The sequence below is a fragment of the Typopeltis vanoorti genome, chromosome 5 (genome assembly GCF_054136105.1).
Source record: "Typopeltis vanoorti isolate ZY-2024b chromosome 5, IOZ_Tvanoo_1.0, whole genome shotgun sequence".
In the NCBI taxonomy this organism is placed as follows: Eukaryota; Metazoa; Arthropoda; class Arachnida; order Uropygi; family Thelyphonidae; genus Typopeltis; species Typopeltis vanoorti.
In genome coordinates, this window is record NC_143553.1 from 48,279,076 (window position 1) to 48,304,302 (window position 25,227).

Genomic DNA, 25,227 nt, shown 5'->3' on the forward strand with positions numbered 1-25,227 from the left:
TAATATATCATGTTGTTATCTACAAATCTCATGGAGATCCTTACATCAAAGAAAATCAAGAGAACAGGACCAAACCATCACAAGGACAGAAATTAATATTGGACAACATACCTGTAAAATTACTCATACCGCCTTCACTTGACATGCAGTCCGTATACCTAAATCAAAGGGCCTTGGAGAACGCCGTGGTGGAGAAATAGCACTAAGTAGTGTAACATTCCTTCGGTAATCACACATCATTATGGTGTACGCCAACAGAATGTTTCAGGAAAACAGTCCGTTCTTTTCTGGTGAAGTCCTGTTAATATAGTTATGGTGCTGCGCTGTTTACAAGTATTTTAACCTGTGCCTATTAGCTATGGCGAATACAGTACAGGGGAAGGGGCAAAAATAGACAGACCAGAAATCCTCCTCTGCAGCCTACAATGAGCAAAATGGAGGTCTCACACTAGATGGGGGTGGGGAGAATCATCACTCATGGAAAAAAAAAATTTTTAAACAGATGTTGCACAATGATCTTCGATCCTCATTATTAGTGCATTGTTAATTGCGGTAAATTTGATTTACCAGTGAAATGCTGACCTATGGTTTCTGGAACCAAGTGAGTTGGCGAGAGAGAGAGAGAGAGAGAGAAGGAGAATATCATGAAAAAGATTGCTGGTTTTGTTCTACTAGTGTATTCTGAGTTTTCAAACCACTACAGAACAAAATAAAACAAAAAAATGCATATGCATATCTCATGGCGAAACCAGGCTTATAATTTGCTGCACGATTATTAGCCTTTCTCTTTAGATCTTTCTATAAAAAAAAACAGTGAACCAAAACTTTTGGAATGAAAATCAGTCTGAGAGAAACTAAAACAATGAAAATAGGAAAAGATGAGAAAATTTTCAATAAACTTAAAACACCATATATTTGAACAAGTAATGCAATTTACATATCTTGGCAGTCTCATTACTCACAACATCGTCGACATAGAAACAGTAAAATATAGACTTAACAAAGGATAGTCTAATATGAATAAATTAAACAAAATATAAAAACTGGCAGCATTTCAAAACGCCTCGAATTAAAACTCTATAAAATCATTATTATACCTAGGGCAAGTATGGAGGCTAAATCAGAAAGAGATCAGAAAATCACAACATTCGAAATGAAATGCTTAAGAAAAATAAATAAGACTCGCTAGCCAAAACACAAAATAAATGAGCAAGTCAAACACGAACTCTACAGAAGATATCATAGCTACAATTCTTAAACAGCAATTAAAATGGTTTCGACACCTCCATAGAATGTTTTCTCGGAGATTACCAAATATAACCTTTAATGAAACCATTGGAGAAAGACAATCAAGAGGCAGACCAAAAAGAAACTGGCTACAGTCTTTGATGGAAAGGTCACACTTATTGAGCTTCAGAGATGACAGAAATAGCCAGAGATAGAATTAGATGGAAAAGATTTCATAAGGAACTCAACCCGGATGAGTTTTCAAGGATAAGAAAAAAGAAAAAGTGGAAGTAGCAAAAATATAATAAGGAATCCATAGTGGAAGAACAAATTTATCGTCCATCAATAGCAGAAAATATTCACCTATCTCTCTTTAGAAAAACTAGTAGTCTTCCATTATACTGTCATGCGTCACGTGCTCTACCGTCTACAAAATATTGGTAATGGCAGATCACGTGATTGTGCTGATGCCGAGGTGGAGGTCCTCCTGAAGACTTGAAAGAAAAATTCCATTCTTTAATTATGTGCCCCAAAAATATAGAAACCACATGTTTTAATGCTAGTAACAAAATATTTCTTACCTATTATGTGTTGAAACTACGCTCACTAGAAAGTAACAAACCTCCACGCCATTAAAATACAAATTCGGAATTGGTACAAAACTAAAACAAATTTCACTCGAATAGGAATTTGAACCCTGAATTGTTAAGCTAAATGTTTAATGCTATACCGGTAAGTTAATGGGAACTTAAGAACTGAACCTAAATTAAACGTTGAATTCGCACACATTCATCCAAACAGGGTGAATTAATTTATGCACAATCAGCGTTTAGTTTAGATTCGCTGTGGAAAGGGCCTTTGCAACGATAGCGCTAGGTCACCCGAAGACACACTACTCAAGCTCAATTCCAGTCGCTGACTAGAGGAACTTCTTTTTCAACAATTTCCGAGTTCGCTGATCTCTTGCAAGGGCAATTAGGTTTCTTTCCCCACAAGAACCTTCGGTTTATAATCCCACGGCTCAAGAAATCGACCGTAGAACTCGCACTATTTCAGGCCCAAATTTTCTACACATTAGGATTTTTCTAGTCCCAAATCCTAACATGTAATATTAGGGTTTGGGACTAGGAGATGGCGGAACTTGTCTGATTATCTTCTTTCCAGATGCCTTTAAAACCATTGATGGTCTTAGGCCAGCTAGCTCTGATTGAATAAGGGTAGAGGTTGATATACATCCCCCAGTCCCCAAGAGTTACAGAGGGCTAAACAATCCCTTCTATTCCCTTTGAAGAATAAAAGGCGCCAGCGGATTTGTTTCATTTGTTATAATTAAAATAAAGGCTGTTGTCCAATTCAAGAAGTAGGTTAAAAGAAGACTAAGTGAAATTGGTTCTGTAAGTTTGGAGCCGGAGGGTAAAGCCAGAAGCCGGAATATTGACTTACTTCTGCTCTTGTTATTACAGTTCTTGGAAGAAGGGAGGGAAGATGGTAGATGTTTCAGTAGAAAATGTATTTAGAGATAACTATGTAGATATGATTATCTATATATAATCATAAAGATTATATTGAATAACGATAAATAAATTATATTAACTTTTAAATTAAATTATATTAATAATTACATATTATTATTAAGTGTAAAATTATTAATTTTACAAAATAGACCACTGCAATGATTTATAGGTATCAGGTTTTTTAAATAATAATATAAAAGCAGTCTATAAAAGATTTATAATTATTATTGTTATCATTATTTTTATAATTAATTGAATTTTGATAATTGGAATTCTGTTAGGAATGCCCTTCCTTTGTTCAGTAAAAAAGTGAAGGAGTGAAGGAATGACTAGGAGTGTCGTCCTCACTTTCTCTTCGATTTGGTGTTTTCTTTTGGTTTTCAAAAGCATTAGTAGATTTTGACTGTCTGATTTTCCAAATTCGCTCAAAACATAAACCTTCAGTGCAACACACACACATTTTCCGAAACGCATAATTTGTATTCCTGGTACAAAATATGTTCTTTGCATATTTCGATGGTGTCCAACAAATATTATCTCCATGTCACTTTTTCACAGCCATAGGATGCTTCTTTTGCTCTTTTACCCATTTCGGACTAAACCCAACCATGACATCGCAATGGAATGTAATCTCCCCCCTCGTGTTCTTATTTGTTCTCTAACCATACCTGATGGTTAGAGAACAAATAAGAACACGATAAATCCTATAAACGTTCGTATCTATGCTAAATGAACCAAAGATTTAAATGAGCAATTAAGTGTGTTTTACAAATTATCTTTATCAGTCCTCTTCTCTCTCTCTCTCTCTCTCTTTCTCTCTCTCTTTCTCTCTCTCTCTCTCTCTCTCTCTCTCTCTCTCTCTCTCTCACACACACACACACACACACACACACACACACACACACACACACACACACACACACACACACACACACACACACACACACAATGTAAGAACTAGGATCATCAAATGAATATTAAGCACAATGTAAGGATGAATAATTGATTTCTTATACTTGTGGATCTAACAAGTAACCCTTTGCGAGCATTGCTTAAAGTGTAAAAGCTACGACCATCAAATATGATATTCAGCTTCCTTCCTTCTATGCGAACTTAAAAATGTAAGTGTTTTTAATGGTCTTGACCTCTCGATCCCGAGAAAAGAGGAACTACAGTTTAATACCGCGATATATTTTGTTACATTGTTTGCGAATTTATTGAATAGATGATGTATGTATTTTAGAACTTTTGTTTACCAATAAGTTTGCTTCTTTTAAGTTTATTTGTGCTTCGAGCCATTTTCACCATGTATACTTGTGAGTGGCGCGAAATATAAGCAACAGGCTTTGCTTAATATTATGCCTGTTAGATAAAGCATAGAAAATTGAGAAATAGTGAACTGATGAACTAAATGACAGCTAATAAAATCTCCTTTCATCGAATTGTTACCAACCGACTACTTTCCAAAATTTCGAAAAATGAACGACGTTCCCCAAATGTAAATGTAAAGTTTCCCAATCTAAAGTTGCAGTATACAGTTTTGATATATATAGGGAAATTCGGGTTTTCTGGTATGTTTAGGGTTTGCTTATTAACATATCTGATGATGTTAAGAAGTTGAATTTTAGTTTTAGTTATCAGATATAATGAAATTAAAACTTCTTGCTGTATGAAGAAGTTTTAAAATGTATTATATATAATATGAAACTTATATAGATTAGACATTAACAACTTCAATATGCCACCTGATTAGCGATAAGTAACGTATGCGAGCACAAGAAATAACTTACGAGGATATAAGAATATAAAGACATAAGTTACCTTTGTAACTCTTCTATATACTAGTATGTTCTTTCTTGTGGTTATATCTGTCGCATTAATTTCATTTCTGTTCTAGGTATTTATCAGAACTTTCCACATCCCCCCCCTTTGTAGATATCTAATAGAGAATATATGTACAATATTCTTTAAAAGTTGGTTTTCAAATAAATAAATAAAATAGAAAATCATCTTAAAGGCATTTATTAATTAATGTCTTCTGACTAATTTTATCATTTCTAAAATGTTTATTTATCAATAAGTAAATCCTTACCTGTACCCCTTCTTCTGGTATATCTCGAACTATATTGTTTATAACAATCCTTAGATTTGTGTTCATATACTGTTTATGTAAATTAATATTTAAATATTTGATCAGTGTATGATGTTTTTGCTGTAAGTTTCCATCTTCCTCAATATCACTGTGAAACTTCTTTAACAATGAAACCAATCTGCAAATAAATCAGACAAAACATTAAACTTAGCATAAATTACATGCTTTAAAATATTTCGTTTGGAAATATTTATTTGGTGAAAAACTATTCCATGAGTTTCACTGTTGATAGACTTAACTAAATGATAAAGCGCTTACCCAGATTCTTGGATCGAATTTTCTATGTTTATGTGAAGTTTTCTTCATAGTTATAATGTGAGAAATGAGACTGTACTATTTGGAACTATTTTAGACAAGTATGGAGTGAAAAGAAGATTGCAATATACGCAACAGTCTGGTAATGCTCAACGGAGTAGAAATAAAGAAGCACGTGATTTCATGCGTAGCTTTCAAATCAGGGTGGAAGGAGAATAGAAATAACATTTAATTATAAAACATAAGCCAATATAAAGACCTTCCTATTTTAATAAGGAATCCGTTCGTTTAGATAAAGTAGAGAAAACGCGATTTTGGCTTACAGCATTTCAAACAAGAATAAAATCGAATGCAATTATACTCGTAGATAGTGAAACCTACTTTCATATCAATGCTCCTAAAAGACAGATATGAAATAAAATTGAATAAAATAGAAATAATAATCTATATTCTAATCTTCTAATCTAAATATCAAAGAATTATCATTGTTTGGAAATTCAGCTTTGCGGAATATTTCAGCATGTATAATCTTTTTTCTTTCTAAATAGTAGAAATTGAGCTTGCAGTCTGTATCCCTTTATTTACAGAAAAGAAAAGAAAATATTTTTTTCCATAGCGAAGAAGCTATTGGGATTTATGAGAAGACAAAGTTCTATGTTATATCTTTTAAATTCCATATTTCAAACGAAGTACATAAATAGAACATTAGTAGATCATTGCCGATCATTGGTCTAGCGAATAGCGTTTCTACAATATTTTCGAACCGGCAAATGTGAGTTCGAATTCTACTGTGGTATGGATGCTTGTGAATATCCTTCATGTGGTAGATGACTTTCATCATCCAGTGGGAGACTCTATTTAATCGAAACTTGTAGTGGTATAAATTTGCAATTTTTGTAAACTCTAAATCTCTAAATCTGAATTTAGAATTTACCGGATTACCTGAGTAATTTGGTAAACTCTAATTGCACCCGATATCCGGTTGCCGATAAATTAGCACAGTTTACCGCAAACCGGATTACCTTAGACCACTCACAGTATGAAAAGTTAATTTCATTTTTGCTTAGGATTGATATTCCAGAATAGAAGTGTAATTATTTCTAAAATTATTTAATAGAATTGAATAACTTTATTCAGTTCAATTCAAATTCAAAGGAGAATCCAAATTAAATTCAAAGGAGAATCCAAATGAAATTACATAAACGAAGCATATGTAATTTCATTTGGTTTCACAATGCGTGTCCTGTTTGTCAGAAACTTCCTTTTGTTCGGTGTTACTATTTTTTATTTCTTTTATTTTCCTGAGTGCATATTTTATCACGAGAATGGGACAATCTCTAAAATTCTCCCTGATGTTAGTGACACCGGTCTCATCTTATTTCAAGCCAGTATGGAAGGGTCTGATAAGATTACTAACTGAATTCGAGAGAATATTGCTCTATTCTCGGACTGGGCTTGATATTGAATTCATACATCTACAATACAGTATATAAATGTAAAACCTCACATATGAACCACAAAATTGTTTGAATATGATATTTATTAAAGATAGCGTCAACGGTATATGTCGCTGTAACACTATTTTTTCTATTATATAAACCAGTATGCCACAAGGGTGCCGCGAAATTTTGAATTGTTTATTTGAAAAAAGCAAAATATTCAATTACCACAAATAACTAAATCAAAAACAAAAAAATTATATATTTTGATTTTAGTGGATGAAGCGTATATAAAAATTATCATTTTTTTGTATCACTTTTATATTATATCCTGGGATTTCATTAGATCACCGAGTGTCGTAGTAACTAGATATGTGACGGCACATAAATACTGGGGAAAATGATGAATGGTTAGTTTTCCTACTGTCTGTTTCAGTATTTCTCTGTTCAGTGCGATAAGTATTATACATTATCATTTCCCCTAAACAAAAAATCATGAGTCTTTTGGTGAAAATGAACGAAGTACGATATTAAAGTCGTTAAATTCAATGACTAGAAGTTTTTCTTATTGTTATATATTCCAACTATAACAAGAGACATCGTAAAGAAATGTTTTTCCTTTTTCCATCCGGAAAAAAAATTATTTACTTGAAATAAATTTTAAAATAAAATATTAACGTTACATATGCCCTTCAAAATCATGAATAATTTTTTCCTTAAAAAAAGAAGAAGTGAAGATTCTGACGATCAAGAAATGTCTACTTGTAGCAAAGCTAACGAACCAATTCGCACTAATAAATTATCAAAAACTGATACTTGCCTTAATGAAGATTTGACTATTTTTAACGTTCAGCAACAAACAGGCACTAATGAAACAACAGAAACAGAAAGAATAAGTTCATGTAAAAAGGGACCAATGAAAAAGAATGTAAAAACTCGTTTATATCAAGAGAGCTATCTAAAAATGGGATTTACATGGTGTGTGATAAATTAATTCCCAGACCTAAGTGTATTTTGTGTGGCTTGGTTCTATCAAATGAGGCTCTGATTCCTAGCAAATTATTGCGACATTTCTCCACAAAACATGACAACTTGTCGAATAAAAATCCTGAATATTTCAAAGAGTTAATAAGATTACAAGAAAAACAAAGCAAAAGTTTTGTAAGAAAGTTTACAATTTCTGACCGAGTTCAAGAAGCCAATTATTTAGTCGCTGAAATAATTGCGAAGGAAATGAAGCCTCATACTATCGGCGAAACCTTGATTCGTCCGGCCTGTTCAGCAATTTTTGGTACTGAGGCAGAAGAAGAAATAAAGAAGATTCCATTATCAAATGATACTATGAGTAGACATATTAATGATCTGTCAGTCGATATTGAAAAGTCAGTTATAACCAAAATAATCAAATCAAAATTTTTCAGTTTGCAGGTAGATGAGTCAACTGATATCGGTGGTAAAGCACACTTACTTGTTTTTACTCGATTCATTGAAGATGATAATATTATCGAAGAATTTCTATGTTGCAAGGAATTCGAAAAAACTACGAGGGGAAAAGAAGTTTTTGATATAATGAACACATATTTTAATACAAATGGTCTATCTTGGAAAACTTGTGTGGGTATATGTACAGATGGTGCACCTTCTATGGTTGGAATTACAGAAGGGTTTGTTTCCTTTGCTAGAAAAGAAAATGAGAACATTATAACGACTCATTGCTTCATTCATCGTGAATCATTGGTAGCAAAGACAATAGGCTTGGAATTAAAAAGTGTATTAGAAGAAATCATTCAGATGGTTAATTATATAAAGACCAGACCATTAAAATCTAGAATATTTGCAGGACTATGTGAAGAGATGCAATCTCATTACAAGAATCTTCTTCTTCATACCGAAGTAAGATGGCTTTCAAAAGGTCGCGTATTGGATCGTTTGTTTGAACTTAAAGAAGAAATATTAATGTTTTTCCAAAATGAAGACAAACCAGAATTCTATAAATTATTACAAGATGATTTTTAGTGTTCCAAACTAGCCTATTTAACAGACATGTTCGATCATCTGAACAAGCTGAAATCCAACATGCAAGGAAGAAATTAGAATATTTTGACATTTACAGATAAAATTAAAGCTTTTAAAGATAAAATAAAAATGTGGAAGATAAAATTAAGCACCAACAATGTAGAAATGTTCCTTAAAGTTGCCTCCAGAAAATGTAAGAACACTGATCTGCAAAAGATTATTTACAGTCATTTAACATCGTTAGAAGAAAAAATTGACCATTATTTTCCAGACATTTCAGTCAATTTATACGATTGGATTCGAAATCCATTTGTAGAGTCATCATCATCAGCAATGAGTGAGTTAAGTCTTAAAGAAGCCGAAGAATTAATTGATATAAGTAACGATCGTACGTTGAGATTGAAGCATTCAGAAATGTGTCTGAATTCATTTTGGATAACAACTATGAAGGAGTACCCCAATACAGGATTCAAAGCACTTAACATCTTATTGCAATTTTCTACATCTTATTTGTGTGAACTGGGTTTTTCTGCACACGTAAATATTAAAACAAAGAAGAGAGAAAGACTAAAGGCCCTTGAAAATGAGATGAAAATATGTCTTTCAAAAACAAGGCCTAATATCAAAGAAATATGCAAACAACACCGGGCACATATTTCATATTAAGTTCATATTTTATTATCTGAACCTTTATAATAGCTTTTGGTTTGTATGTTTTTGGGTTGTTTGAAAATAAACCAATTTAGTTTAAATAAAATCTGTTTTCTTTTAAACACGCTTTCCTTCATATCTTTAGTATCTGTAATATCAATTTATTTATGGGTTATATATACGAGTCTTTCAGAATCAATTAATCGGCACTTTACTCTCTATAAAAAGCAAATAATACTAGGGGTGCCGTGAAATTTATTTATTGATTTTAGTGTGCCGCCAGACAAAAAAGTTTGAGAACCATTGATATAAACACTAAACACCATTTGAATCAGTATCAATAAATTACACATCAATATTCATGATACTTTAGTTTCATAGATGCAAATGATAAACAGTAGTGTCTATTATTTACCATTCAGTGGGATTTGAGCCCACTTCTTTAGGAGATGAGGGAGAAGCTGCAAAATGGCTGCGTTCAAGTAGGTACGCGGCCATTTTGTCCATGAATTAGGATTGCCTTTAAATATTAATTAATTAAAATTAGTCATGATTAATATATGCATAATCAGTGTTCAAGGAAATGAAACCAAGAAAATCCAAAACGCAAAAAAAACATAAGGATTAGTTTGGAGTAGAAACCTGAATTAGAAAAAGGCATACCTTCTGTAAAGATTTCACAATTATATCTAGCGATGAGAGCTCTTTCTTTAGGCATACTATGCTTCTGCAACCTTTTTCTGAAGAAACAAACCAAGGCAACTGGATACAGAAGCGTAAATATCGGTTACACAAATCTAGGCGACAGTGTGAACTAGTATTTTTACTTCGCCTGCCGCAAGTTTTACGTGTACATAAGTATAAATCAGTGAAAATACGTGCATGAGGCCATCAGCTTAATTAGTTATGAAACTGGTTTATTTCACTTTCTTGGAAAGTAGCAATTTTAGCCAACTCGAGAATTCTTAGAAAGTTGATAACGGACACTAGTTTATTTCGCATAGCGTTACTTACCTACATGAAAATATTGAACAACGAGATGTAATGGTATCTATAAACATTTTTCTGAATGAAGAAATATCTGGGAGGTTTCATTATTCATGTTGTTCCACAGTTATTGTTATTATAATCTAACATGTACATGTATGCAAGAATAATGCACAAAAGATTGTATTGCTTTTTACATTATTATGTAACATGCAAACAGTATATTAATACATATCCGGCAGCTGTAAGTTTGCTAAATTTATTAATTTATCTAAGACTTTCACGATTTATGGACCAGGGTGTGCCTTGGAAGATAATTTTAGTGTTTTGGCTCTCGCTGTCATCATTTGTATTCTCTTATTGTTATCACGAATGAATGAAACCTGTATAGACTGAAAAGTACCACCGATAACGTGATATTTATTTTAAAAGAGCAATAGTTATATTAACTACTCATTACCTTATACCATATACTGTTTGAGTCATATTAGTTATTTGAAAATACCATATATAACTATGTGTTACAATTATCGCTGGATAATTTAATTTCTAATTTTGTAAATAAGAAAATAAATCTTTTCCTACAAAAATTATATTTTTACTTTTAACTCTTACTGGCCTATGATTTAAAGTTAATTTCATTTAATAAAATTGTGCATATCCTTCCTTTCTGTTTTACGTTCCTTGCTTTATCCATACGATCCCATGCAGGTTTTCGAAACCAAATCCAGAAACTAGTCTCCAATGTCCGTATAGTTTGTGTATGTTCTTCTGGCCGGTTTGCTTGTCGTTCGAGAGGAAAAAAACATGCATCCTCTGCATGAAACCAGCTACTTCACTTTTACATGAAAAGCCCTGATAGAGGTTTTTTGCGTCCTATAGACGGGATTCGAATCCAGGTCTTTCCAAACAAATTGCATTATCGAAACGGAAACCCCTGAACTGTGGAAGGTATCTTACCATCATAAATGGATATATTTAGATATATGATTCCTCGTTTTTCTGGTTTTCAATGCTTTTATTCATTTTTATGTAATACCAAGTAATGGGTAAAACATAAACATACGAGCTGTGTATATTATAAGGTGTTTACAAGAAATAATATAGTGGAAGCAGCAGAGGAAGATAAGTGTTAGGGTTATTCGGAATGTGATACTCATTTCATCTTACCGGATGCATTGCTTACTGTTTTATGTCACTTTTCTATGCTGGTCCTTCACTTGTTCTCCACATTCGCAAATGAGTTACAACAGAGAGCGTACCATCACTAAAGCGTAGAAAGGAGATTATGTCACTGGTAGTTGTGCTTCAATGCCAGCAAAACTAATAATTGAAAGTAAACAATTCAAAATTTTGTATAGAGAATATTGTTATTTTTTTCCAGACGCCCCCTTGGAGTCAAGCCTCATCAAGAGAGACAATAGTATGGTGCATTCCAACAGAAATAATATTCGTCATACCTCGTATTAATTGGGTTTAATATTTAATGCACTTGCCACCTCATCAGGCAAAAAATTCCATTCACTAACCATTCTCGACGCAAAAAAGTCATGCCGCGCTTTCTTATGCATCACAACTTTATATAACTTCCAAGAATAACCTCTTATCTCTATCCCCTTCTCTCCTTCAACCTTTGAAAAATATCCTGGGTATCTATCTGATAAACACATATTAACAATTTACGCCTCTATCATATCGCCTCTCCTCCGCTATTGACCAGAGTTGCAATTTACATTCGCGTAACCTGCCTTCCACAATCTGCTTTTGAACTTTTTTCAGAGCTTGCTTTTCACTTAGAAACAGGTGAACAAATTGTTGCGCAGTAGTCCAGATGTGATCTAATCAGTCTTATACAGCGGAATGACACATCCTTATCTGTACTTGTCAGTGTTCTTCTTCTCGGTATACTGGCATTTATTTGTGCTGTTTTTACCCCTTTTGCAATATGTCCCTTGAACTTAAATTTTCTATCCACCAACATCTCAAGATTTCTCGCTTCTTCCACCTTCTGTAATACAACGCCTCCAGTATGATACGCAGCTTTATATTTTTGAGATCCAAAGTGCACAACCTTACATTTACTGGTGTTTAATTAAAAAAATGTGAAACAAAATGTACAAAAACCACTACTAAACCACTGCGGCCGGAAAATGCTGGTAGTACCCGAGGCAAACAAAGAAATTTTTCATAAATCCTTCGAATACCTTAGCGACAAGCAGCTACAATAAACTCCCAAATGAAATCAAATCTATAACCTCAGCTTATGTATTCAACAAAAAGATTGAGAGACTACCTCATGGGACTAAACAATGGTTCCTTCAAATCAAACCGTGTAAGGTGAGCCCTCATAGATACGGTCACTGGACTCGCAGTGACTGTTTCGAACTAATTTAATTCTCTAGTAACCACTATGGCTACGGCCGTTGGTTACACATAAATACTAGCTTACTTTATCACTAAAACAAGTAACTTATTATAAACTACGAAAAATATCCGAAATTATTTTACTCTATTTGTATATATAAGGAAACATTTATTAACTGTAGCAAAATAAATAGCCAAACATAAGTGTAATTACAACAGAAAATGATAGCAATACTTGAACTGTATTGTATAATATTGTACATTGAATTGTACAACTTGAAATGTATTGTATGATACTGCACATTGAAATGTACAACTTGATTTGTATTGTATTGTATAGTACTATACATTGAATTGTACAACTTGAATGTTGAGTAAAGTTCTGTGTTTGGTCTTTAGAGAAGTTTTTCCGGATTATCCAATCATTAGCCCACTGTATGAAATTTGCAATAGGTTAACAATCTTTTTTTTGCGAGAGATTCACATAAAAAGTATCGCGTTCTACCCCCCCCCCCCCACACACACACTCCAATCTGAAAGGCATTTCTACTAGTCGAGAAACTCTAGTATATTAGCACTTTAGTATGCATTATCTTATCAACCTCAAATGCCAACATAACGATAAGTTAAATAATGTCAGGATAGTTTTGACAAAGTTTATTAATATTAAATAGTATTTAGTATGGTAAATACTAACATTTTGTCAAAGGCGCTCACCCGTTCGTTGTGAGACTGTTTATTGTAAGTCGATACATAACCATCTTCGTAAATCAATAATTCCTCGAAGTAACCTGATGTATAAACGGAGCAACACGCATAACAACTTGATCGACAGACATGCTTTAATTTACAAACTGGGCTTCTCCACGTGATATTCCGTGCTCGCGGCAGGTGCATTATTGCGAAGGTCAATTACTTCGGCTAAACTGGACTTGTTTAATAATGCAAGACCTTGCCAACAACTAACTCTATTCGTTTGGTACTTTACTTAATACACAGGAGTATTTAACTTGCCACGAAAACGATCACACCCTGAATCTGTAGTTATTAACTAAAAAGTCCCAAAAGTGCGTGTACGTAGTTTTGGTTTGGATTATTTAGATTAACTACGCTAGTAAAAGTCTGAGGTGATAGTGGTTGTATTGTGTTTATCCATCAATGTCCCTTCAGTAGTCGATTTGCCTATTTTTAGTTATAAAAAAAAATTCTTTACACTTTTCTCTTTGAGGCGAACTCAGCTTCAATTGAAAATACACCGAATTTTTTCTTACAGGAAATTTAAACAAAGCAAACAAACAATACAAGCAATCAAACCAAGCGAAGAATGCAGGTTGTTATTCCGAAGTAAACAACGATCAGAAAGCAATTTTCAGGGAAAGCACAAATTGTATTTACTACACTAATAATAAAATAATCTATAGGTGTGAATTCTAACCAACCCTTAATATAAATGATTATAAATACAAACACTGTTGCAATCATTGACGGGCCAAGTCGGCCTATTATTTAGCGTATCCGCTCTTCAGCCAACAGGTTATGCTTTCGACGCCGTGGACATGGATGTTTGTGAATGGTTCAGGGTGGGAGATGAATTTCATCGCATATGTGAGCCCACTGTTCTGCTTACGGAAGGTCTAAAGTGACCTGTTCCGTGTTCGGTTTCTAAAGCAGGTTTTCCGATTATTAACCTTCTGTTCCTCTGCTACTAATGCGAATATATTTCAGATTTACAACCTTTCAGGGTGGAATTCACATTAAAACCAAAATGTATAAAATCAGTAGATCAGAAATGTAGGATTACATTTCTACCTTAAGGCGAACAAAACAAAATCTATTATTACTGTGATTCTAGTATTAATCATGTAGATACTGAAAAATTAATGTATTAAAACTTGGGGAAATAAAATCTGGTGACGTCCCCCTATAACCAATCGCCTTCAGCGCTTCGAAACTAAGGGGATTCGAACTACACCCTCTGTACAAATAGAAACCGAACTTTTGATAGAAAAAAAACATAGACCAATTATAATTATTCAAATCATTTATTTCAATCAATATACTCTCCCTCAGCTTCGATACAGCGTTTGGCACGACCAAATAATTCGTTAAATGAGTTTTTTATGTCGGTTTTTGGGATACTGTTGAGGATCGTGGTTACTGCCGCTTGAACGTTTTCAATGGTGTCGTATCGCTTTCCTTTCATCGGCAAATGAAGTCGGGGGAAGAGAAAGAAGTCAAAAGTTTGAGTCCTTACGAGCGGTTTTAATGAGGTCCTTGCAGTGTTCAATTCGATACATTTTTGGTCGTCTGTCAACTTGGGGGGAACAAATCGTGAATTCAATTTACGAAGGCCCAAACTCTTGGTAAAAATATTGTGCATAGTTGGTTTGGAATCCCCAATTCATCTTCAATCAATCTCACGGACGACTTCGGGTTTTCTTTGATGAAATCACGCACGTTTTGGATATTAACTTCGCTCAGTCCAGTTTTTGGACGGCCTTGCTTTTCATCGTCCTCAAGCGTCTCACGACCACTTTGTAAACGCTTAAACCACTCATAAAATTGAATACGGGATAAGCATTCATCACCGTATGCTTTTTGAAGCATTTGATACGGTTCGGTAAAACTTATACCAAGTTCAACACAAAAGTCAATCGCAGCTCTCTGTTTGAAACTCATCTACCGACAGTTCTTCAAAACACACTGCCACTCTTGGCACTCTAACTCGGCTTCTAATGAAACAAATGTCATAAACAGTTGAAACAAAACTAATAATGGTTGCCGCTTTTGAAAACAAAAAGATACAAGAGGTGGCGCCACTAGTTTCTTCTATTTTCGAAACCTTCGGTTTCTTTTTGGACAGAGGGCGTAAAATAATCGAGTCTTCTTTATTCCTAAGTTTCGATAACAGTCCTTCGTTTATCCAACTATTTCTGGAATATTCATAGTTGTAAGACAGTCTTTCGTTTTTTTTTTTTTATTACTAATATTATGGGCGATTCCAGGGAGTCCTTAGACTCATCGAGGGAGGCCCTAAACATCATGTCCACACAACTATTCGACATTCTCACAGTATCTATCAATACCTTGCCTTGAACTCATTCACTGTCATAGCACCCACAACAGACTCTGGCAGCTTATTCCACTCATTTACCACTCTAAAAGTAAAGAACCCAGCTCTAGTACCCTTGCTGACCACACTCTTGCCCAGCTTCCATAGATGTCCCATAGTTCTCCCACCACCAGTCCTGATCTCAAAAATATCGTCTGAATTAATCCTATAGAAACCCTTCAGCAATTTGAATGTCTCAATCATATCTCCTCTTTTCCGCCTATCAACCAATTTCTGCAACCCACAAATCTTCAATCTGTTCTCATAAGGTTCATTCCATAGACCTGTTCTCATCTTGATCACTCGCCGTCTGTATTATCTCCACCTCCTCCCCATCAAGAAGAAACCTAGGTGACCAAATCTAGCACAGTAGTCGAGATGAGGTTTTATCAAGGCTCGGTACAGAGGAACAATAACATGCTTGTCTCTGCTCGTCAAAGTATTTTTCAGCAACCAAGTGATTTGATGAGCTGATTTAGCCACTTTTGCAATGTGTCCCCTAAACTTCATCTCCCTATCCACCAACACTCCCAAGTCCCTGGCCTCATCAATCTATTGGAGTACAGTTCCACCAATGTGGTATACTGCTGTTAATCTTTTCACCCCAAAATGCATAACCTTACATTTTGTCACATTAAATTGAAATCCATTCTCCTTAGTCCAGAACTCCAATCTATCCAAATCATCCTGCAAGATTTTGACATCTTCTGCATTCACTATTGCCCTACCCAACTTTGCATCATCAGCGAACAAATGAACCGTTCCTCTAAGATCCTTTCCTATATCATTAATGAACAAAATAAACAGCAGTGGTCCAAGAACAGAATCCTGCAGTACACCACTAGTCACAAGCCGTCTTTTGGATTCTATTCCTGAATAAACTACTCTCTGATATCTCTCCATCAACCACCCACCTATCCCTCTCATCAACCCTATATCCATTCCCATATGTTGTAGTTTACGGATTAGAATTCCATGTGGTATCCTGTCAACTGCCTTAGCCAGATCCGGCAGTGTCACTGTAAACCCATTACCCTTATCCAGTTCAGCGTCACTGTGTTATAAAACTTGAGCAAGTTACTGAGGCATGATCTACCCTTCACAAAGCCATGCTGTCCCCCGTACAGTATCTCTTTTTCATCAATCCATTCCTGTATTTTTCCCTTGATTCCATCAAGGGAAAAATACAGGAATGTCTTGGAGAAATACTTGGATTTCTCCAAGACCTTGACAGCGACTGCTGATATGCTGATCGGTCGGTAAATTGCAACAGTAGTCTTGGATCCTCCTTTATGCAGTGGAACTATTTCCCCTCTTTCCACACCTTCGGGACTAAACCAAACCCGAAATTCAGATTAAACAATATGGTCAAGGGCACTGATAATTCTTTAGCCGCTTCACGTAAGACCCGTGCCGGTATACCATCCAATCCCACAGATGTATTCACATTAAGGTTCTGTAATAGACTATTCACCTCCACTTCATTCATCACAATTCCCGTATACACTAATGGTTCCTTCATTTTTTCAATGTCCCCCACCTGGGTGATATACTCTTGCAAAATGCTCGCTCAGTAATTCCGCTATAACGACTGATTCAGTGACCTCCTTACCATCGGCATTCCTTAAAATCATTCTTCCGTGTACAGTTTTTTTTTTTTTTTTGCTTGCAGTATATTTAAAGAACTGTTTGGGATTCTCTTTAGCTTGCATAGCTAGTTTCCTTTCATAATCCGCTTTTGCTTTTCTTACCACACTCGTTACCCTTCTGGCCTGTGCTTTATACCGTTCGTGTGCCTGCAGGTCACCTTTCTCTTTAAATTCCCTCCACAGTTGTTTCTTTTTTTTGCAGCTGAAGCTTAATGGTGTTATTCATCCATTTAGCCCCTACTTGTTTTACTATTCGGACCCTAGGTATACAATCAGCCATAACCTCCTGTAAATGCTCCTTGACCACTTCCCATGCTCTATCGACATCCAGCCCTTGCAGTTTTACATGCCATGGCACTGAACCAAGCAATCTCCTAAGCTTGTCATACTTGCCAGTACGGTAATTTCACATATACCCTGTCGTAATCGAAAATTCCACACCTTTAGCCACCTCCCAGGTCAAGACCTTATGATCACTCTCACCAATAGATGGCAATATGGTCATATTCATTACAGTCAAATTCTCAGATGCTATTACCAGGTCAAGCACTCTCACATCCCCTAGTATTTTCAATTACATGCTGTCTCAGATAGTTATCCCTTAATAATTGACTAAAATCCATTTCCTTCCTCACATGTGTCCTCTCCTCCTCCTTCCAATCAATGTTACCATAGTTGAAATCCACCATAATAATTAATGAAAGACTCTCTTCAGCAATTCAACGGTTTATTCAGTCAATAAATGCTTACAGATATTTTATATCTGCAAGCTTCAGTAAAATACGACATATAGAACTAAACTAATATACTTCCATCTAGCGCGATTTTCTTTTAGAGGAAAGAAACAGCAAGGAATAGTAATTAACTTTTCAAATAATTACCACTAATCACCACTAGAGTCTTTGTTACTACTAACTTGAAGTAATTAATTTGTGCAGATGTGTATATACAGGGCCAATATGCTGAATAAGTTCTTAAAAAAAGAAGAAAGAAAAAGTGTTGGTTGCGCTATTCTGCAGTATGATTCATTCACTAATATTCTCAACATGTACAGGTTTTAAAGGTTGATTGGAGTGAACTATCTCAGATAGTCGTGGAAGTTTCTTTCCCCAAGAAATTGCTTTTTTTCAGTAAAAATAGGCCTTCCCAGCACACTCTGGAATACAATTGTGTCTTTTTCGTTGGAATTGGGTTCGAATGCTGTACTAAATGAACATCTATAAGCCATTTTCAACTGAAGGTCAATTTGCTGGTCTCATAGAAAGATAGAAATTTTTATTCCGTAATTCTAACTACTCTCGATCTTCTCAAAACGCAGAAATCTTCATGAGAAAATGCATTTAACAGTCATAATTCCTTGGCCTCAGTTGCTTTAATTTCGAAGAACGCAACTTGTGTATATAATATTTAGAAGATAACTAAGAATTATTCATTTCAATTCAGATAATGCCTACGAAAATACTGTTATAACTCATTGACATTATTCCACTGCCAAATAAATCAATGAAAACAGAGGAGTGTCTTGCGTGAAACAGGTGATATCTAACTACATCAAACGAAGAAATAATACACGATATTGCCTCTGTCATACAAAAACATGATATTATATTATTGATTCTCATATTCTATAGTTAAAATGATATGGTCAGTATGCTTATTATAAAAATTGCTCCTCTCTCTTTCTGTCTCCAGCGCGTGCGCACGAACACACAAGAGAGAGAGAGAGAGAGAGAGAGAGAGAGAGAGAGAGAGAGACGCAAATGCATTCATTAGATACTAAAGGATGGTGGGTTTGTATTTCCTACAGGCCTATACGATCTTCTAAAAACACATATAAAAGCACGACCTATTTCAATGCTTATTAAATATATTTCAATGCTTTTTAAATATTCGAATCAGAAAAACATGTGTCGAATAGTAATCACAAAAAAGGAATAGGAGAAAAGAGAAATGGCGAATTTACATGGTTTGGAAAAATGTTTAGGGTGAAGAAAGCTTAGCTTAGCGTTCTTTTTCTCATACTAATCATCTTTCCTCCCTCCACCCCATATATATATTAGAGAGAGAAAAGCTCGCTTAATGGAAGCTAATGGACTGTGTCGTGCACATCATTACAGCTAAATAATTCTCTAAAAGCACACGTTGTGTATAAAACATTGCCTCGAGGAGCAAAATAATAAAGTGCTGTCACAGCAAGAACTGGAAAATATTTGTCATTAAAGATAGCTACAAAATCTGTCATCGCGAACCAAATTGATGTGAATGCCTACATAAATATTCTTAATATTATTCTAGATCAATTAGAATGGAAACTTATTTCTTTCCTACAAAAACTGTTCACTGATCTCGAATGTACATCGAAATATGCTATATTCAGAATAAAATATTATATAAAAAAGATACTCTCATAAGCAGATGATTAATTCTGTTTGTCCATTCATGTACCTTTGTTCAGTGACTTTAAATCATTTGTAATTGGGTATTTAGAAACTGAATAATTACTAATTATCTGTAATGGAAAACTCAGAAAATAAGTTTGATTATAATACCCCATCCATGCACCCAAAAGTATTGTCCAAGAGATCTGATCTACGCTCTGACCCTACACCTCCCCAAAAAAAAAACCTGAAGTATCTGATTGATATGTAAAATTATACATATTCATTTAGAAGTGTGTTCCTAGTTTCTACTGCGTATATGAAGGTAGGTGCGTGCAAGCACACACACACACACACACACACACACACACACACACACACACACACACACACACACACACACACACACACACACACACACACACACACACACACACACACACACACACACACAATAATAATAATAATAATAATAATAATAATAATAATAATAATAATAATAATTCTTTAAAAATGCTAAACAAAAACAGATGCCAATGTTTTAGGATCTGTTTCTGAACACTGAAAATGTTCACAAAGTTTACATGACTTCAAGGAGGTACCATGAAGTTTGTCATGTTCGCTAAAATGTAATAACATATTAAACTCTCAGGAATTAAACTGTTGAGTTTAACCATTCAGTGTATACTTTCTCATGGTGTACAGGACTGTCTGAAGGCCTTAAAATTCACTCTCTGTTTACCCTTCAACTGAACATCAGGTTCTCAGCCATAAGTAGGAACATTAGCCTCCTGGATCGGTACTGCAATTTTATAAATGAACGGTTTGCAACATTCTTTTATATTAATTACAGAATATTCAGACAGCTCATGTTTAGTATCTGAGCGATTTCTTAGAGATTCATATATAGCATTAAGCTATTTAGAGAGAGAGAGAGAGAGAGAGAGAGAGAGAGTGGATGAAAAATAATTACTGGAAAGTTTAAAATAATAACAAAACGTTATGGCTTATCAGTTGGTTCTTATAAGAGCTTTTAACTTAAAATAAATTCGACGGTCTCATTTGGAAGGAGAGGAGGAGGTGGAGTCTTCCTGGAATCTCAAGTTTTTTATCATGGAAAATATGAAACACCAAGGATAATCGATCTAGATAATAGCAGATAAGCGGTCAAAATACTACTGGGACCATATAATACTAGCAGAGCACATAGTACCTCCTGAATTATTTAATATTTAAAAAAATTGATTTTCTGTTCTATTGTTCGTTTCTAAATTTTGCACTCAGCAATGTGGTGAAGTCTTAGAGCATGAAACGTGAGTGCTTTATCTGATGACAAGTCTGATCCGCAGTCTGATAAAAGCACGACTACCGGCGACAATTTTTATATATAAAAAATAAACATGTCAGCTTGGTATTATTTCTAAACAGAGTTTTTCTTGTCGTTATTGATATAAAATAAAAATAATGAAATGTAATGAATCAGAATATTTGTGCTTCTGATAGTTTTCCTGGATTTTATGATGTTTTAAAAAACAGTTAAACAACTACGCATTGAGTATTTATTTTCAACTACTACTTTATCGTATAATTTCTTTTTCAATCGATAATTCTTTCAGCTAATGGCCACAAACAACTTTACCAATTAGGCTTCCCTCTAATTGCTAACATTAATGTTTTTATTCGTTGCTTTTATCTCTGAAATTCTTCCAAAATTAGTTGATAGTTTCCAAGAAGCAGACATGAAAAAATACCTTTTAATTTCTTTTCCGTAGACATTCAGAGTAATACAGAGAAAAACAAGATTCTCCAAGGAGTTTCTCGTGACCTAAGTAACAAATATTACCGAACAGTCACGCGTAGTTTTTCTTTGTTGCAGCACAATATCATGCACGCAAGTATTCGGAAGAAATCAATCAACGCACCTTCGTGAAAACAATGACCACAGAATAAAAACAAAATCCTGTAATAAACTCGTTAATTAATGACTAACCCTTAAAAACAGTTCATTTCCCCAGCTGGTGTTCTAATTTCCCCTGACATTCATGTAATAACAATCCCTCTTGCCAACTCTCATCATTATAGTAATCAAGAAGAAGAGCAAATCCCCTAAACAACTTGAGATTTCTAAAAGGGAACATTGTGCTTTGAAGGACAAAGATTAAACGTTCACCATGAATAAAAATATTTTAATCTTATGAGTCAAGTGAAATAATAAAATAAGAGTATATGTTTAATAGAAGAACTATTATATATTACAGTGTAGTTAGATGCTTCCTTTTGTTAAAAGTGTTTATATATTCTACGTTAAAGTGATTTCGGAAAGGATTGCATCAGTACTTCACTAAAACTGAAAACATTTCATGCTAGAAGATTTAAATCATCTAACTATATAAAGGAATTCGAACCCACAACCTATTAGTTGTTTGGGAAGATAAGACGTTATCCAATCAGATCAGTAAACTGGGTAATCATGTCATCTGCCTACCGATTTATCTACTCTTTAGCTAACTCAGTACTAAATGCTTTGTACGTTTCGAACCTTTTATGAGGGTGCGTTGATATTTCATTCCATTCATTTCTCGTCTACAAGTCGACATATCTAATAGATGTTGCATCATCACCCATCAACAAAGGCGTTGTCTTGACTCCGATGCACTGTCTAGCGTTGTTGAGATTCAGAATATACTTGATCTTTGTTACAGAATTCACTCCTTGGAATAAGTTAAACGACATTAAAACTACCGTGATTTCTAATGAATAAAATGAGCTAATATTCAACGGATACTGATAAATGGCATCCCTCAGGTAAACTTCCATCAGATGCCCAGACTTACCTCCTTGGTTTTTATATCATATATATATTCTCCTGTATCGTATGACGCTTGACTGACATTTGTTAAAGAAATTCGTGTAACCAACGTAATTTAAAAAGACAAACACTCCAAATCGGAATTTTATTTGTGTATTAAACCACTATTCATAGTTTTTTTCTAATTGCTTCATTTATTTACAAGTAGCTAACTTTCAATAGCAAACTAAGTAATAATAATAAAAAAGAACTAAAGGATATTTTATAGAATACAGTGTAAATAATCGCTGATTACTGTGCTCAAGGAGAATCAATGGCTGCTATAGAAAGTGAAGCATAACGTCAGATTCAACTTAGTCCACTATAAGGAAATCAACGAAACAATATACTGTATTACGTATAGAGAAACGAAAATTAATTTCTTTGTGTAGTTGTCATTGTTTGCCTTTCGCACTCTGTTATCAAGCAGAACTTATGGTCAATTGCAAAAAAATCCATTGACTGAAACAGTCATTAGTTAGTTAAAACATTAATTAGGAGATTAAGCAAAAATACATTCTAATTTGGGAAAGTTTTCACTATGAGATAACAAAAAATATGCACTTAGCAAACTTTGTGAGCACTCTAAGAACAGAATATATATTAAATATTTGCGTGCTTTGTCTGTCGCATGACGGCGTATAGTCATGATATGAAACAGCTACCAAGTGATTATAATAGCATAATGATGAAAACATTAGGTCTTCAGTAAAAATACAAAAAACTGCAATTTAAATGCCGGAAGTACAGTAATGGAAATTTGTAATATATTATAAACGAGCGGTGGTTCTCAATGTTTTGCGTTTTATTGCATTAGCAGCTTTGAATTGCTAATAAAAGGAAATGTGTCCGCTTCAAACCGACAAATGCTATTTTCAGTAAATTTCTATAGCTGTTTTTATTAGCATACCAAGGGTTGCATGGAATATATTTAAGTGATGCATAGTCTTTATGATACCAGCAATAACCTCTCAGTCACAGACGAAATAAATGCTAAGATTAACAAAATTTGCAGATTAACAGATATTATGAATTATTATAAGTGGCGTTTTGTGTATTTATTTCTTATAGCGTATACTTGAGCAGATCATTAACACCACTCCTAACTGTTTGATGTTCTCCAGAAGAAGGAAATTGGATTAATCCTCCTCTTCCTCTCTTCCTCCTCCTCCTTCTACGTGTTTGTTCTTGAAAATAGAGTCTGCAGGTTTCGAGGAATTTTGATTATTTCTCAAAATAAGAAGCACTTCTCTTGACTACAGAATTTCTGTAGTGCAATGAGAAGATACATCACCTTCACAATGTATTAAATTTGGTACTTCAAGTCACTTGAAGAAGTATCATGTTTGATATATCTCCAGTAAACAGGATGTTTCGCATCAAGTAGCGACACCTGTCTCCTATCTAAAAACGTTCATGCTCATGGCGGGATTCAAACGTACAGCTTTCTTTGCTGAAGAGTTGAAAAATCTACTTAGCCAGCTAGAACAATGTTCAAACTTTTAGATCCAGATCTAAAATCAGTGAACATTTTATAAGAGCTTTTTACCTGAAGCTGATCTAACCACTTTTTTTATGTTGAGCCCATACACGATAGGTTGGTTGATCAACCTATAGTATACTAGTACTGTGTATGCATGGAGCGACTATAAGTGACTATACGCCTTTCATAGAAAAATTTTGCACAAACCATCGGCTGGTTGAGTCATGGTGTGTGATAATGTCTAGAATGTGTTTGTGAAAAACCTGAAAACACATGTTTTGGTGAACGATAATTAATCAAAGATTTCTCGGAAGTTATGCTCCTTCTTAATGTCCAATTCCATAACTCGAAGAATAACTGTTCGAAGTGGAATTTGCTATTGCAATCCTGAAATAAAAGATTTAAACAAAGTGTGACTCTCTTCTCAAAACAAAGTTGTTTTCCCTTTGTCAACATATTGTTAAAAGAAAGGAAAATAAATATCTATTATTGTTTTATTATTAAGTGGTAAAAGAACTTTGGCAATTTAGGAAGTGACCTAGAACTTATGAGAATACCAATTTTTGATATAAGATTGGCTTGTATTGCACTACTTGAAATGTCAATCTTTTATTATAGGTTGCGATCAAGGATTCTACTGGCAGAGAGCTCTTTCTAATTGTTGGGTTAATGGTGTTAATCAGGAATGGAGGTAGTCATATTTCATCACTATTATTTCAGAAAGGCTAGGAAGAAATCCGCTGAGAACAAAAAGAAAAAAATGCTATGTCTGAAAGTTGTATTTGTCAAACAGCGAGGCAACGATTGCCTTCGAATTCTTTCTTTTAATATTTTTATAGCAAATGAATCTTTTTAGAGTGCTCTTCTTTTACATTTATGTTTCATACATCGATTGTTTCACTTATGGATTGCATGACTTTTGAGAAGACTTTTAATATTCCTTTTCAGCCATATTGAGAAGAGCAAAACATTTCTATCAGGGTTCTAGGTGACTAAAAGGTCCAAATTACAGTATCATGCAAGTGAAAGCTTAATCCAAAAAGCTAACAAAATGCGAATATACAGGATCTCGTGTAGTGTTCGTCTGTCTTTTTAGAAATCCAAATATAAGGGAACTCTTGTAGAACAAAACTGTTTGCATTTTCTGTCGAT

The 25,227-nt window shown here is 34.3% G+C and overlaps 2 protein-coding genes across 2 annotated transcripts in view; one reads left to right on the forward strand and one right to left on the reverse strand.

The window, feature by feature from the left end:
- Positions 1 to 25,227, forward strand: part of LOC150106375 (erythroid differentiation-related factor 1) — a 381,623-nt gene that overhangs the window by 66,211 nt on the left and 290,185 nt on the right. The gene's annotated exons all lie outside the window — the stretch shown is intronic.
- LOC150106376 (uncharacterized) overlaps positions 1 to 25,227 on the reverse strand; it is a 92,336-nt gene that overhangs the window by 46,939 nt on the left and 20,170 nt on the right. Inside the window, exon 2 of the mRNA XM_090393105.1 lies at positions 4,834 to 5,011. Coding sequence (XP_090249231.1) covers positions 4,834 to 5,011 — 178 coding nt within the window. The remainder of the gene's footprint in view (positions 1 to 4,833; positions 5,012 to 25,227) is intronic.